The sequence below is a fragment of the Gymnoscopelus braueri genome (assembly GCF_963280865.1).
Source record: "Gymnoscopelus braueri genome assembly, chromosome: 4".
Lineage (NCBI taxonomy): Eukaryota > Metazoa > Chordata > Actinopteri > Myctophiformes > Myctophidae > Gymnoscopelus > Gymnoscopelus braueri.
In genome coordinates, this window is record NC_137605.1 from 16206912 (window position 1) to 16222542 (window position 15631).

A 15631-nucleotide genomic window follows, 5' to 3' on the forward strand; every position below is an offset into this window, starting at 1 on the left:
GCTGGGACTCCCTCCGTCCGCCTTCCTTCCAGGCCGCCGCGGCCGCCAGCGAGCGGCAGAGAGAGAGGGAGTACGGCAGGGAGGACAGAGACCACTCCTATCCCCTGCTGGACCCGGTGGGGAACTGCATCACGCCGTCCTCTTCCGAGCTGGACGACATCCTGACCGTCACTGAGACCAGCAAAGGCCTGAACTTTGAGTATTTCTGGGAGAAGGCCCACGGGAGGCGAGGCTACAAACCGCTTCCGCCTCCTCAGCCAATCCCCAATGTCCCCCACACACACAGGCAGTCTCTGGACACGCCCACTGTGGTCCCAGTGATAAGCGCCCGTAGCCCTTCTCTAGCCAGCGAGTACTACATCAGGCTGGAGGAGCACACGCCGCAGGACAAGTCGCCCACTCTTACAGGGAAAGGACTGCCCTCTTTCCGCTCGGACTCCATGTGCCCCGGGGACTTGGAGCTGGTGGAGATCCGCAGCGGCATGCTGGGTAAAGAGCGTGTTCCGTATTCTCCTGACAATGCGTTTGGTGGCTCCAGAGGGGGTAGGAACATCCAGACGGTGCGCTCCAGCGAGATCCAGCTGCAGGTACCCAACATGGGGGTGGCAGAGTTCAGAGACACATCCAGCAGGGTCACTGACTTCTCGGTGGTCGACCTAGGCGACGATGAGGAAGAGGAGAACAAAAAGAACGGTGAGGCAGACACAACGTCCAGTTCCAACCAGGCCCCCGTACTCCCCCCCAAGCCCCGCTCTATGTCCCTGTCCTCGGCCAACCACCTTCACTCGCGTCCCCTCCCCGCTCCTCCACTTGGCTACCAGAGAGTGCTGCCTCACTACGCCATCGGAGGGAAAGTGGAGACGGACCTCCATCACATGGGAAGCTGCCCTCCGTCCACCCTTGACCACTTGGGGTTGCACCGGTCCCGCCAGACTCTACCCCCTTCGCCGTCCCTCTCCCCATCTCTGCCCCCGTCCAGCCACCCTATCTACCCCCCGCCTCAAATGTGTCCCCCACCTCTCCCACCCCACTGCAAGTCTCAGCGAGGTTACCCCAGCTACAACTCAGCAGACACATATTCCAGATACAGTAAGATGATACAAACTCAAAGAGACCCACTATCCTGTGACTACGTTGACAGAGAGGTCGGTGTGAGACACACATCGTCGTCGCACGGCTCCAAGGAGAACTCTTACTCCCACAAAAAAGACTTTGAATCTCCCGTGCGGCGACAGAACCCCTTACGTCCCATATACCGTAATTTGCCCCGCCCTCAATCTACTACCCACCAGAATGAGATGCACTCTTCATCCTCCAGTCCCACGTACTCTGATGAGGATGACTCCCCGTTCACGTCCCCAGACAAACCCGGTGGAGGCAGCACCGTCACCCACTCCAGCCTGTCGGAAGATGCTGACCCTGCATCTGAGCTATTCTCCAGAGGGATGAGGAGGACTCAGTCGCGCCTCGCCACCATCCTGCCCGCCATTTGGAGGGAGGACGCGGAAATGGAGGCTGCTGAGCGCGTGGCTGCGGCCAAGAAATCCCCCATGCACTTGTTCCTGACAGAGATATCCAGCGTGTCAGAGTCTACTGAGTCCAAGTCGGAAGGAGGAGAGACGTCCTCGTGGGAGGGAGGAGAAAGGGAGGAGAAAAGAGACAGAGAGCGGTCAGGCAACTTTCTCCTGCCCAACAGAGGGATGCGGAGATCCCGGTCTCTGGTCACAGAGCTTGGCTCTGCAGGAAGGTCGTGGGGGATGGGGGAGAGATATAGCACCAGGAGCACAGGTGAGGACAACACAGGCACCAAAGGCTCTTTCCAGAGGGACCTTTTCCTCACTGAGATCGACACCGGAAGGATGGATTCAGAGGGAGAACCAGAGAGAGATTCAGTGAAATACCTCCAACCACGGCCCTACACGTGTGCTCCTGGCCTTCCCTCCTACACCGAGGCTGAGGAGGCCTACTCAAAGGGCATACGTAGGTCCCGCTCCCTCCTGTCCGAACTCCCCATGGGGAGGCAGGAGTCTGAACACCTGGAGGCGGAGAAGGTGCCACGGAGAACAGAGATGACCAGGGAGGAGTTCCTGAAGGAGATCCAATCAGCTGAGACCTTCCTGACAGAAATCATATCCAGACAGAAAGCTGCCAGCGCCAAGACCGAGGAGGTGCAGTCGTCTGCCCACTCCCCCACCCCCATGTCACCTGAGTATGAGTCAATTTGCATAGACCCAGAATCCTCCCAGACCATCAGCTTCCAGTCAGAGAGCTCCATAAGAGCATCAAACAAGGGCAATGATGACATACAAACTGAGGCCATCTATGCCCAAGTAACCAAGCGGGCCAAAAAGAGCGAGATAAAGGTCACCATGAGACCAGAGATCCCCGTCCTCCACATAGGATCAAACACACAAGAGGTCAAAGAGGATGTCCAAGGAAGCAACCACCCCCAGATGGCTGAAGTCACTCCCGACACTGAGCCGCACTCAGACTCCCAGTGCCAATCTGGGGAGTTTGTGCTCTCAGAGATTATGCCCCAAAACGGTCTTCTGTTCAAGCAAGCTGTCACATGTGAGACAGAGGGAGAGCATGAGGAAGAGGAGTGCTTAGATGGTCCAGCGTTACCTGCCAGAGGAGGACAGGAGGGAGGCGACACAGAGGTCTCAGCACAGTCTCTTATTGAGTCTGCAGACTGTGTGGAGGAACCCAGTGCTGTGCTACAGCGTGAGGACAAATCACGTCATGTCACAGACGAGACGGAAGACAGTGGTGAAAAGACCGCTGTGATAGGGAATGGTGAAATGGTCAAAGATGAACAGCAGATTAGCAGCTCTACCGGGGCCAGAGCTCAAACGTTGGGGGAGTTCGATGCCAGTTTACACCAGGATGCACCCACAACACAACCTGAAACCCACATAGAAGGTCACTCGGATTGCTCAAGACTTTTCCCAATTCAAAATAACACTGAGAACTGTGTGGAGGTGGAGAGGGATGACTCACAGCAACACGGTGACAGCTGTCAGGCCAGGCAGGTTTGTTATGCTTCCAAAAGAGCAGCCACGCCTGCCGTCACCCCAACCACCCCTGACTGGGACCCCTCCTCCGACCTTATCACGCCCGACTCCGTCCTGTCACCTATGACCTCCAGCTCAGCCGACTGCCTTACGCCGAGCGACTCGTGGATGGGGAGTGGAGGCGGAGTGGGGAGTGGAGGGTTTAGGGCGCTGGGAAACGAGACACCCCACCGAGACTCCGCTTACTTCTCCGACAGCGACTGGGAGGGGGAGGGGCTGAACCGGAGGGGCAGCGATGGAGTCTCTGGCTCCAGGCCTGGCAGCGGGCGAGGAGGAGACAGGGGGACACTGACCGGCATAGAGGAAAAGACTGAAGCAGAGGAGGAGGTGGAGACAGGACAGAAGAGCCCTTTGAAAGACAGGACAAAGGTTTCAGATAGCAAAGCTGAACCAGACAAGAGGGTGACCATTGAGACACTGGAAGAAAAGAGCGTTCCATATCAGCATGCCACTGTAAATTATATCACCCTTGTTAGTAATGACAAAGACATTTTGAGCAAAGGGCTAGAGCCTGCACAGAGAGAAGATTCTGGCATTTTCCAGAATGATAGCGGGGAGGCAGATGGGAAGGGACCAGTCAAGTCAGGGCTTCTGTCTCATGAGTCCCAGGCCAAGGACGGTGTTGACATCATAACCAAGTTGTACTCAGATCCAGAGGATGAGCGCCTCAAAGGCCTCCCACACAACGAAGGCTCCCAGTTAGACAACCATTACACAGACGCCGTCATCTCTCACATGCAGATAACAGACTTGAAGCTACATTCCAAGAGCATCACTGACAGTCTGATTGATTCTGTATCTGTCAGCGAGTCAAAGGACTGCATATTGAGACTCGACAGCAAAGAATGCATAAGAGACACACAGGCGGATAATCTGTCAGATCTCCCTGCTCTCAATGCCCCCTGCAGCGAGACTGATGGTGGGGAAGTGGTGACACTCTCCCACTTTGATATTGATAACAGTGAATCCAGATTGTCTAGGTTCTACACCATTCAAACCACTGATGAAAACCTCAGAGATGGACCCCCGGCGTTACTGGATCCCGAAGGCGGGAAGTGTGCGGACGATAAAGAAAGCAGTGTGACATGTTCTTTTTGGGCAGAGGAGGAGGTTGTCGGATGGTCAGATAAACATGAAGGAGCAAGGCCAGGCTCAGAGCTTCAGCAGACAGATGCCAATGAGCTGGGCTTGAGGAACCTGCGCTACCCAGAAGACGGTGAAGACAACAAGGTTGGGGCCAAGATGGAGCCAGAGAAACAGCTGGCAGCTGGGGAACTGAGTAACGCCATGAGAGAGAAGTCACCTCAAAGAGAAACGCTGAGGACAGAGTCGACGGAGAAGGACTCTGTCAGCAGTAGGGAAGAAAGGCCACCTGAGGGTCTGGAGCTTAAAACTAAAGACCTGTGGAATGCTCTTGAGGAGGAGGAGGAGGAGGAGGGGGGGGAAGAGGAGGAAAGGAGAGGAGGCTGTGGAGGAGGAGTGGTAAAAGGAGAGTTTGATTGCCATCGCTTCAAACAAGGGGACTTGCATTTGTGGCCCGCCGAAAACGACCAGTGGGCCTCTCCGGAGAACAGGAACCGAGATGCTGAACTAGGTTCCGAACTCTTCTCAGGGTTCAATACCAAGGCCTGGGAGGTGGGAGAGAGGCTTGTTGTGGGCCGTGAGTTCTGGGAAACTGAGGAAAATGACGAAATGGCAGGGAGTGAACCTCACCCGGCTGTCCAAGGGGGCTGTGAGGAAACCAGTAATGACGAGACCCAGGGGCAAGTTGGCCAGCTCGGAGTCGAAGCGAAGTGGGATTCCGGCGACTCTGATATCCTACAGGCTGTCCCACCCCCGGACATACAGCAAGAGGAAAATATTGAGAATCTAGAAGAGGTTGATGAACAAGACAGTGGTCTGACGGGTCGAGTCTCAGAGATTGAAGTCGAGAATGTAGAAATCCCGGATCGAGAGAGCTCAGATCCTGGGAAGAAGCAAATGAAACCACACACAGAGCTGGTCAGGAGCAGTGAGGCCCAGCTCCACTCCACAGAGGAGGAGGAGGAGAATCAGAACTTTAATAGGTGGCCGCAGAACCACCAAGAACATTCATCAGTTGAAAATGTAAAAGAAAAGGGCTCAAATTTAGAGATTTATTCTACACACCCGTTAGAGAATATAAGCTCAAATAGATCTACTAGCATCCCTGAAGCTGCTCAAGTAGACCTTTTAAGTTTGGAGGATTTTGCACCGTTAATGGACTCAGGAATTGCAACGAGTCCACAACTTGTAGGGCAAGAGATCCAGGAAGGTGTGAGTGTTATGAATGTAAGGGAGGATTACAGGGACCTTTCTCCTTCAACAGATGCCCTATCTCGCCCCGGCGACAGTGGATTGCCAATAAAGGGAACAGATCAGTGTTATGCACAGTTAGACAACTTTAGCTCTGTAGACTTCCCCAGTCCTCCACCCAGCATAGACCTTGATGTCCAAGATGACAAGCTGGAGAGTTTTGATGACTCTTTCCCTAGTCCTCCGCCATCTGTCGTAGAAGAGGAGTTTATTAGCCACATGAATTTGGAAGACTTTATTGCTAGTGCAGAGGCACGGCCATATATTTCCCACACTTCTGACACAGACCCCTCAGAGCTTCCTCCACCTGCCATGACCCAAAGCCGAGGGATCTCAGCCAACCTGAGCGTTTCTCCTGTGCATATAACGTTAGAAAGCGAGATCGACCATGTGCACCACCTAGCGAGTCACGATGACCAAAATAACCTGTCACACAGAACGCCCCTGACCACCCCGCCTCTAACCCGACGTTCCCACGACTCCCTCCCAGAACTGTTGATCTCTGAGTGGAAGGATCTGGACGAAGAGCCCCTGGAGGATTTCGAGAAGCTTGAGAAGCTGTGCTGCATATCCGGGGATGGGGAGGATGCCCTGGGTGACCTCTTCCTGGAGAACCTGGAGCTCCTGGAGTCTCTGAAGAGGACACCTGAGCTGAAGCCAAGAGGTGCAGGAGATGGCGACAGGGTTGAGGAGGCGACCTGCGGCTCCCCCTGTCCCGAAGGCAGGAGGGTGGACCTGAAGGAGGACATTGACGGCAGCTCTGAGAAGGTGACAAAGTCCACTTCATACATGATCCCGGATTACCAAGAAGACATGCTGTCACCTCAAGAGGAGAGGTGTGACACACAGAGCCCAGGATGTGATCAGGGGTCTCTGTCGAAGATGACTACTAAAAATGGACTAATGATGCAGGTAAGCGTGTCTTCGCTTCAGATTAAATCGGTCTATAGAGTCCTAATTATTCAGTTATATCGTCGCTGTCGGGTGGAAACCTTGTGAAACCATTCGTTTTCAGGAAATTGAAAAAAATAACCTGTTCCATTGGATCCAATGTAGTTATTATTTAGTCACAATTTTACTGGTTACATATTTATGAAACCTACAGACAGACTTAACCACTTGGTGTACCTATTTTGGACATGGTTGATTATTTTCCAAATGCTCCCAAATTGCTCCACATATCCAAAATGTTATTCAGAAATAACTAAAATAGCTGATCAACAAGCTCCGCATGAGATGCATTGTGAGCTTGGGAGGCTATTCTCACTACATTTGCATGACACAAAATAGGGCCTTTATTTATGAAAAAGAAACGACAGCGATGATATACACCGACATGTCTAGGTCTTTGTTGATTAATTATAAGCACTGTGAATGTGAGAAAAAAGTGTACTCCTTATGTGACCTATATGATTCTTTTTTTTTTGTTCAAGGTTTCTTTATTTTATATTTTCACATACAGGTCAATAACAAAAGGCATACAAAAACAGTGAATGTATGTTACCCCTCCCACCCCCCCAAAGTTCCCGCTCCGAAAGAGCCACAACCCTGGTATCTTATTGTACCATTAACACAAAGGACAATACAAACAAATAAGACTCAAATTGCAATGAAAAATTAAAGTCAAAAAATAAAAAATAAAAAGTATACACAGTAGAATATATATATTATTAAAGAAAGATTTAAAATTAGTTAAGAAAATACACAAAAAATATAATACAAAAACAAATTCAGTGGGGTCAATTTATGGGTCATTAATGTCAGCAGCATTCAGTCTCTATAAGGTTGCCAGATGGTGTAAAATTTCAGAGCACACCCCCTTGTGGAGTAGCGAATTTTCTCCAAAGTCAAATGATGCATAACATCATTAACCCATGATTTGAAAGTTGGTGGGAGTTTTTCTTTCCATTTAAGCAGTATCAGACGCCTAGCCAAAAGGAATGCAAAGGCTATATCATATTCCTTTCTTGGCGACTAAGTTGTACATCGTGACCTATATGATTTTTAACAATACATTTTCCTCTTTTATTCTTCTCTTTCTTTAGGTGTGTGAGGAAAGGTTGCAGTTCTCCCTCAGTGAGAATGTTCAGACCAACGCGTTGTGGGGAACGACAGTCAAAGACACTGTGACTCTGAGGCCCTGGGGCGACCAGCCCACAGACACCAGTGAAGAGCCAGTCAGTGTGAAAGACAAAAGTGACGATGAGAGGTATGAAATCTGACGTTTATGTTATTTTAGTCATTTAACTGACGGCTTTATCTCTAGCGACTTGACGAGTGCTTGTATAAAACAAGCTTCATTAAGCACTTTCAACCTGCCGTCCCTATTTTGGGCATGTTATTATTATTAATTTTTTTTTTTTTACAAAAATACATAAATTAGCAGATCACGGCTCACAGCGCACTGCGTTTAACCTTCCAAAAAAGTCAGTCAAATAGACAACTATTCCTTGACCCCGTCTCATTGACCCACCCAATATGCTTATGATGAATGTTTTTTGACACATTTATGCCAGTGTGAACATTTAAGTCAGCCTTAGAAGGCAGATATCATACTGTACAGTGTGTGGTCACAAGTAGGCCTACCAAGACAAGAAGTGGTAGAAGTGGAGTGGTAGAAAGAAATTTTGTTCAAACTAGTAAACGAAACGCTTGTGTCACTATCCGTTTAGGACTAATTACCCAAAGATTTTAATTAACACATATAGATAATATAAAGAATTAAAATATTCTGTATAACTGATGAACTCATACAAGACGATTGTTACACGCTTGTTCTGTTTTTCAAAGTGACCATCAGCAGTTTTCAGACTGGATTTAACACATTCATTGCCCGAAAAAGCCCATCCCTAGTTTGAACATTAAGTAGTCAAATACAGAACAAATGAACATTCCTGTTTACATTTGTGTAGTGGTCAACCATTTTTTCCTTTTTGCCCGGTAGCCAAGAGGAGCGTGGACCTGCCTCCGGTCCCTGGCCTGGCAGTGACACTGCTCCTGAACCACCCACTGTGACTGAGCAGCCAGAGGCTCCAATCCCTCAACCCCCTGGAAACCTGGCCATGAAAGGTACCTACATGTTAGTTGGTACATAACATTGTTACCCTGCCCGCACTATAGGCCGTTCATCACCTTGGCTTTTTGCCATGCATTTCTATGGTAAACATGCTGCAGTGCTCCCCTTCCCAGCACTGCGCCCAGTGTTGTAAAGTAACTAAGTACATTTTCTCAAGTACTGTACTTTATTTTTATTTTACTGCAATCTTACTTCAACTCCGCTACATCTCAGAGACAAATATTGTACTTTTGACTCCACTGTAATTATTTGAAAACTTTAGTTACTAGATATTGTAGATTTAGATTATTATTATGAAACCAATTTAGACCCATATACTTTGGCAATTTGAAAATAGCCGATCTACAAGCTCACAACGCGTCACAAAGCAACGCGCTGTGTGCTTGTAGATCTTCTATTTTCAAAGGATTTTTATACATTTCAAAACTTGTGAATTGGGACATTCTGAATAAGTACTTTTACTTTTGGTAATTTAAGTATATTTTAATGCCAATGCTTTTGTACTTTTACTCAAGTACATTTTGAATACCAGACTTGTACTTGTAACAGAGTATTTCTACAATAGGCTATTGGTACTTTTACTTAAGTAAAACATGTGAGTAGTACTTCTTCCATCACTGGCTGCGCCGCGTGTTCCAGTGCTCTCAGAGTTCAGCGTTCTTTGGTAGAGCGCCCTGGGCACTTCAAGCAGAACATTTTTCAGCTTTTGGAGAGGAGCGCCACTCAGTGTCACGTTTGATCGTCCTGGCTGTGTCTGACAACCTGGCCGAAAATGATATTTTTCAACCAATCATAACACTTGTTTCATTCACGGAGAATGTAAACGGATTTGTAAAGCCTCAACGTCATATCCTTTGGCGGTACTTCTGCCAAATTCCGGTACATCCGTTAAGACACTCAACCAGCTAGGTCTTGCCCAGTGTGATATGATAGAATATCACACTTCCAACCTTGTGATTGGCCAGGAAGCATTCTAATGTGTGTTTACATTAGAATGGTGCCGGCCTACAGTAGCATTGGCTGGCACCACTTGTGGTCTTTGTCTTTTTTCACTTTCTAATCATAAATATTATTGATGAAACTGTGGTATAATTGCAGTTACACACTGGAGGCTGTGCTTTACTTTGAGATATTGGCACTGGCGTGCTGTGACCAATAACACGATCTCTTGTGCGTTATTGCTTAAGCATGTTATCCCTGCCGTGTTCAAAATTTTCAAAAATAAAATCTACAAGTGTAGATCGGCTATTTTCACTTTTTGTTTTACAACGAAGTATAGGGCTTAAGTGGTTAATGATTTTGGATAATAATGAATTTGATGTATTATACAGACAGTGAAAAGCAGATGCAAAAGTAAAGAGAATTAAAAAATGCATTTGATTCTACAATTTACAATTACAAACAACATCCAGCTGCTCACAGACTGGAGCCTGGCGTTGAGCTGTAAATGTTATCATCCGTGTCTCCCACTCGCAGCCAAACTAGCCCGTCTGTCTCTGGCGCTGCCGCCCCTCACTCTGACGCTTCCCGTCGCCACCGGCGGCAAGGGAGGCTTCGGGGACGGGGGCATCGGGGGTCGGCTCAAAAGGAGGAGAGGCCTGTCGCCGGGCAGCGACGTCGACGAAGACGAGGAAGAGGAGCAGGAGGACGAGAGCTCGAGGAGGGTGATCGTGGTGACAGAAACGGACGTGGACAAGCGAGTGGGCCTGCGGAGTCTGCTGAAATCTCCCAAGGAGCCGTTGGACAGGGAGAAAGACAGGGGGAGGAACGTGTCCTTTTTTGACGACGTCACTGTCTATCTGTTCGATCAGGTATTTCTCCCAAAATGTTCTCCTAAAATCGCTCAAATTATCAAATGTTACCCGTAACAAATGCGTACAAATATGTCCGAACAACTATTCTTTAATGTCAGATTATTCTGAATCTACACTCTTACTATAACTATAAATCAAGGGCCTATATATCTCTTCCTCTTGCTGGTGGGAGTAATCTGCAAACCGTAAGTTTTATGTCCTACCCGGGATTCGAACCCTGGTCCCCTGCCCGAGTGCCATAATTTTTGCTGTTGAGTTATAATGGAAAACCTGCTTGGGTAGAAGATAAATTGCGTTTTTAATCTGTCAATATCATGCCAGTATCATGTCAGTATCATGTCAGTATCATGTCAGTATCATGTCAGCATCATCATTGTCAGTATCATGTCAGTATCATCATGGTCAGTATCATGTCCAGTATCATGGTCAGTATCATGTCAATATCATGTCAATATCATGGTCAGTATCTTGTCAGTATCATGTCAGTATCATGGTCAGTATCATGTCAGTATCATGGTTAGTATCATGGTTAGTATCATGGTCAGTATCATGGTCAGTATCATGTCAGTGTCATGTCAGTATCATGGTTAGTATCATATAATTCTTGTTTTTCTCTCTTCTTGAAACAGGACACTCCCACCGTTGAACTGAGCAGTTCAACTCCCACCAGCCCAGCTCCAGCCTCTGCCAAAATCAGCAAGTTTGACTCACATGGTACGTATGTTCATAAACACACCAGATATCAGCATTATGTCCCACTCACTGTAACAAAAACTGTCGAAAAATACATCTAGAGATAATGCTAATAAAATCTATTTTCATTCGATATTTTAAGTAGTTATTATTTAGTCATAAGCGCTTGTTAATACTTTTCATTGGTTAGATATTTATAAAACCCACATACACACTCAACCACTTTCATTTTCAAAAATAACAAAAATAGCAGATATACAAGCTCACATCGCATCGTGTGAGCTTGTTGATGAGCTATTTTAGCTACTTCTTCCTGATACTCTTGTACAACAATGTAGGGAATTCATTTATGAAAAAACATAAAAAGTTGAAATATGGAGATTGGAGACGCAAGGATTCTGCCTGGCAGCGACGAAATAAACCTCATAAATCAGGGGTCTTCAACAGGGGGTCCGGGACCCCTAGGGGGTCCTCAGAGTTACTACAGGGGGGGCCTCCAATTTTATTTTTTTTTACATTAACCACATGAACCCTATAATCCCTATTATGAGGGGAACATTAGCCAAACATAGCAGATAATAGCAGCTATTTTTGCCAAAGAGAGGGAAAAAAGAGCAGACCAAGTACAGAGCCAACGGTCAAGTTTACTTTGAGTTTGTAAGTGGTTAAAGGTCTGAAAATACACATTAACATGAAACATATTAATAGAAAAGATCAAGTCAACAAACCAAAAAAACGAATTAATTTACTCAGCACTGATGATGCTGTCAAACAAGTCTATGAAGCTATCTATCAAAAGTTGCAACACAATTTTATACAATATGTATCTATTCATCTCTCTCTCAGCCAAGGGGTTCTTGGCCTGAAAAAACGACATCTCCCATCAAGTGGTGACAGATACAGTATCACCTCCCACTGGAACCAAGAAGCCTCATTTCACCCATCCACTTCTCCAACTATACAGACAGAATTAATCTGCTATAATTATCCTGCCCCTCCCTCACACTGTGACATGTACGACTGAGTGGGGACACAAATCCCGTGCTCAACAATGCAAGGCCTAAGCTCTGTTTGCCGACATGTATTAATTTGGTCTCCAGAAGCCTTCCAGTCTCTCTCTCTCACACACACACGCACTGGTCGCTTCATGTCACAGAATAATGAGAGTTTTAGTCTCGAGATTTCCCTCTGTGCTTTTTAAAATGTTATTATTATTTTTACATTTACAGATATGCACCAGCACCAAAATTAGGCACTTTCATGATCTGCTAGCCATCAGAGCTCATCGTTCCAAAGGCTGAAAGGAGATGAGATGTTCCTTTATGTTATTTTTAGCTGTCTTCAGTTGCTCTAGAGTAGACTAGCGGCTGTTTTGTACTGTGACATAGCTGGATAGCAGATGAATTGACAGTGGTTCAGTTAGATTTAGTTTAGCACTCATTTCCTTCTGCCAGTCTCAGTAAAAACCCGATTTATACTTCGTCATAAGACGGTGTCTCGTGCCGAAAATAGCAGAACTAGAAGCTCACACAGCGCGTTGTGAGCTTTTAGATCTGCTATTTTAGCCATGCAAAAACCAACTAGGCATAAAGATCTGTGTATTGTGTATTACCACGCCTCATACATGGTGGCTGTGTGGGAGTTGATTGTATTTGACTGTGAAACTTAAAACCAGCTCCTGTGGGGGCACCTTGTTGACTCAGCCTGTAAGCTCTAATCTGAAAAATGTGTTGTTTTTGCAGAAGCATAAATGAGGCTTTGCTTCTGACAGGCACAACACAAGCTGTGATGTTCTGACGTCCAGATTGTGATTTGAAAGTGTTATCGGCACACTCTCTATACCGTCTCTCCATTCTCTTGTGCAATACATTGTAAATACCTTTAAGTATATATATATATATATTTAGAATAAAACCAACTCCTCCTGTCTCTACATCAGGGGTGAACACCAAGGGCAAAGATTCCAGGAGAAAAGATGACCTGCCGATCAAAGCCCGGTCACCGGTGGGTGCCAGGCCACCGGTAGGAGCCAGGTCATCAGTGGGAGCCAGGTCACCGGTAGGAGCAAAGTCACCGGTAGGAGCAAAGTCACTGGTAGGAGCCAAGTCACCGGTGGGGGCCAACCCTGTGACATCATCGCGCTTCACCGTCAGCCCTGCCGATGACCCCCACCTGGTGTGATGCCGCCGCCGCGCTGCGTCATGGGAACCTTTTAGAGCCGCACCCTCTGAGATTGGTCAGTGAACGGCACCAGCCACTCTCTCAGAGGCTATTTTTTTATTGAATAGGCAAGACGATTGGGAAGGGAAAGACTCCCGTTCTAGAAGCTGGGCACATTCCAGGTTTTACCAGCTACAGGAAATTTTGTATGTCAAGGGTTTGCCGAGCTCCTCCGTGCCACTTGTTTTAGGAAAGTTTATTCAGAGCCTCGGGCTTGGCAAAAGTCTTCTGTGGAGGAAGTATGCAGTATATGCTAGGAGAGGAGGAGCCTGGAGCTTAGTAAAATCTGAAACAGATTTGACGGCTATGCAATGGGAGTCTTAACTGTGTACCAGCTTACCCTCTATTTTTTTCCCGGCTTCGTTCTGTTGTATTTTTCCCCATATGTGCGGGGAGTGCACTTTCTTTGGTCATCTATCTGTCTATGTAATGCCTAATTTATGCTCCGCCATACTTTGTTACATGGCGGTGTCGTGTCCCCAAAAATAGCAGACCTACAAGCTCCGTTGTGAACTTGTAGGTCTGCTATTTTCGGTGCGCACCGGCGTCATGCGACAAAGTATGAATCGGGCTTAAGCGCTTTGTTAAAGGAAAGAAAACGTTTTTCATTGCAGTCCGTCAGTTATTCTCGTAGGCAGCCGTTGGGGACAGAAGATGCTTGACTCCTGTGTTTGAATCCTCATTCAACATTTGTACAAATACCGTAATACAAGTGTATACAATATCATTAGAGCTGTTTAAGTTTAGATGTATTCTTAGACTGCACGAAAAAAGGAAAAAAAAAGAAGCAAGCTTTGTTACGTTATACTTTTGAATTTCAAAAGGCTATTTCTATTATTTATCTATTATTTATGTATATGGTTATTTATTTAAAAGCAATTTCCATGCTATGTAAATATTATTTATTTATTTTGGGTTCGCTTAATTTTAGCTCTCAGAATTGTTTGGGACAAAACGCATCTAGGTTTAACTTCTCAAGGTCTTTAAGACAAATAAATCAAAAATATTTTCCCAAACTTCTTAATTGCTAAAAAGTATTTTGTATAATTTCACTTGTTGATATGATCCCATCCCGTATGGAGCTATGTCCTCTAATGTAATGTATTTTTTTTATTTTTATGTCAATGAATTTTTTAGCTGTCTTTGTCATTCCTTTTACCTTGTTTGATGACAATTAATGTAGCTTAGCATGAAAAAAGTGGAAGCCTATCATTGGTAAATAACTCCATTTGTTGATGTATGTGTTAATTTATCTAATTTTCTACTAGCAGCCAATCATACAGTCGAGGTCCAATAATCCCTTTGTTTAGTCTGTTTCAACGTTGGTTTAAAACCTTGTATTGTTTAAAGAATGGTTTTCAAGGGATACTGTATAAACAAGGGGAAATAAAGTCAACATAAAAACTGTGAAACTCTTATTGAACTGTTTAATGACAATAAATTGTATTGACGTATACGTACAAGGTGTTCCATTTAATAAGAAAAATCTTTCTGAAAACTCTGATATTCAACCATCTTATTTGCCACTATATTCCACTCATAGTGTGTATTTTTTCCACGATTTAATCATGTCGATTAAATTCCCAATTTCCCCCACACATTGTCAGACTGTTAAACCCTACAATTGGTCATGTGGGAGGGTAGCCTCGCGTGGCCAGACAATATCACACGACACACTGCGTTGCTCCAAATAAGGTGATAAGCCCGCCCACATTTGGATACTGGGCCCTGGTTGGCTCCACACCACTGCGGAGGGAGAGAAGTGGAATCTCTATGGAGGGGGGCCAGACCTAATCTGCCGAGGGCTAAAGTGCGATGCGATTTTGCAAAGGCAGATTCGGCTGGAACCAGGCTAGTGGGAGGGTGTAGACAACCAAGTCTCCTGCATGGTACATGCTCAGGGGAGGATGTCTCTCCCAGGTGTTTCGCCCAGGCAGACAGGGTTTTGAGGTTAGGTTGCTGCTGGCCAACCATTGGTCGGTGTCCGTAGGTCTCAGCTCCATGCTTCGATTCTCAACCAATCACACACTCACTTCATAATGGAAGTTGCATTGCTCATTACTTGCTAGCTGTTTGCAGCTGCTTACCGCTGTCTGTTCTGCTGCTGCTTTTACAACTTACTGCTCAACTGCTATCTTGCTGCTCTGCTGTTGCCATGCTTGCGATGAAGGCCAGGTTGTATGGCCACATTGTTCTTAAAAGTACAAGTCATTTGTTCTTATTGGTAAATATTTAAATACAAGCCTACTGTAAGCCCACCACCTTGTTTAGCTTACCATCCCCTCACGGAGTCTGTCTGTAATTTGCCTTTCCATGCCAGCCTCCTGCCACTGCCACATAACGTAATTTGGATTTTAATGGACCCATTTCACAGCAGACATTTTCACAGGTAAACACAGGTTAAGGTAATAACTTTAATT

At 46.4% G+C, this 15631-nt stretch overlaps 1 protein-coding gene across 1 annotated transcript; it reads left to right on the forward strand.

Moving 5' to 3' along the window:
• Positions 1–3137: 3137 nt before the first annotated feature.
• On the forward strand, positions 3138–13184 carry lmtk3 (lemur tyrosine kinase 3; the record flags this gene model as incomplete). The annotated part of the gene is made up of 7 exons (XM_080425789.1): positions 3138–4452; positions 4552–6320; positions 7454–7617; positions 8353–8477; positions 9961–10295; positions 10928–11012; positions 12931–13184. The coding sequence occupies 7 exons, from the start codon at positions 3138–3140 to the stop codon at positions 13170–13172; spliced, it is 4035 nt and encodes a 1344-aa protein (XP_080281915.1). The 3' UTR covers positions 13173–13184.
• Positions 13185–15631: the final 2447 nt, after the last annotated feature.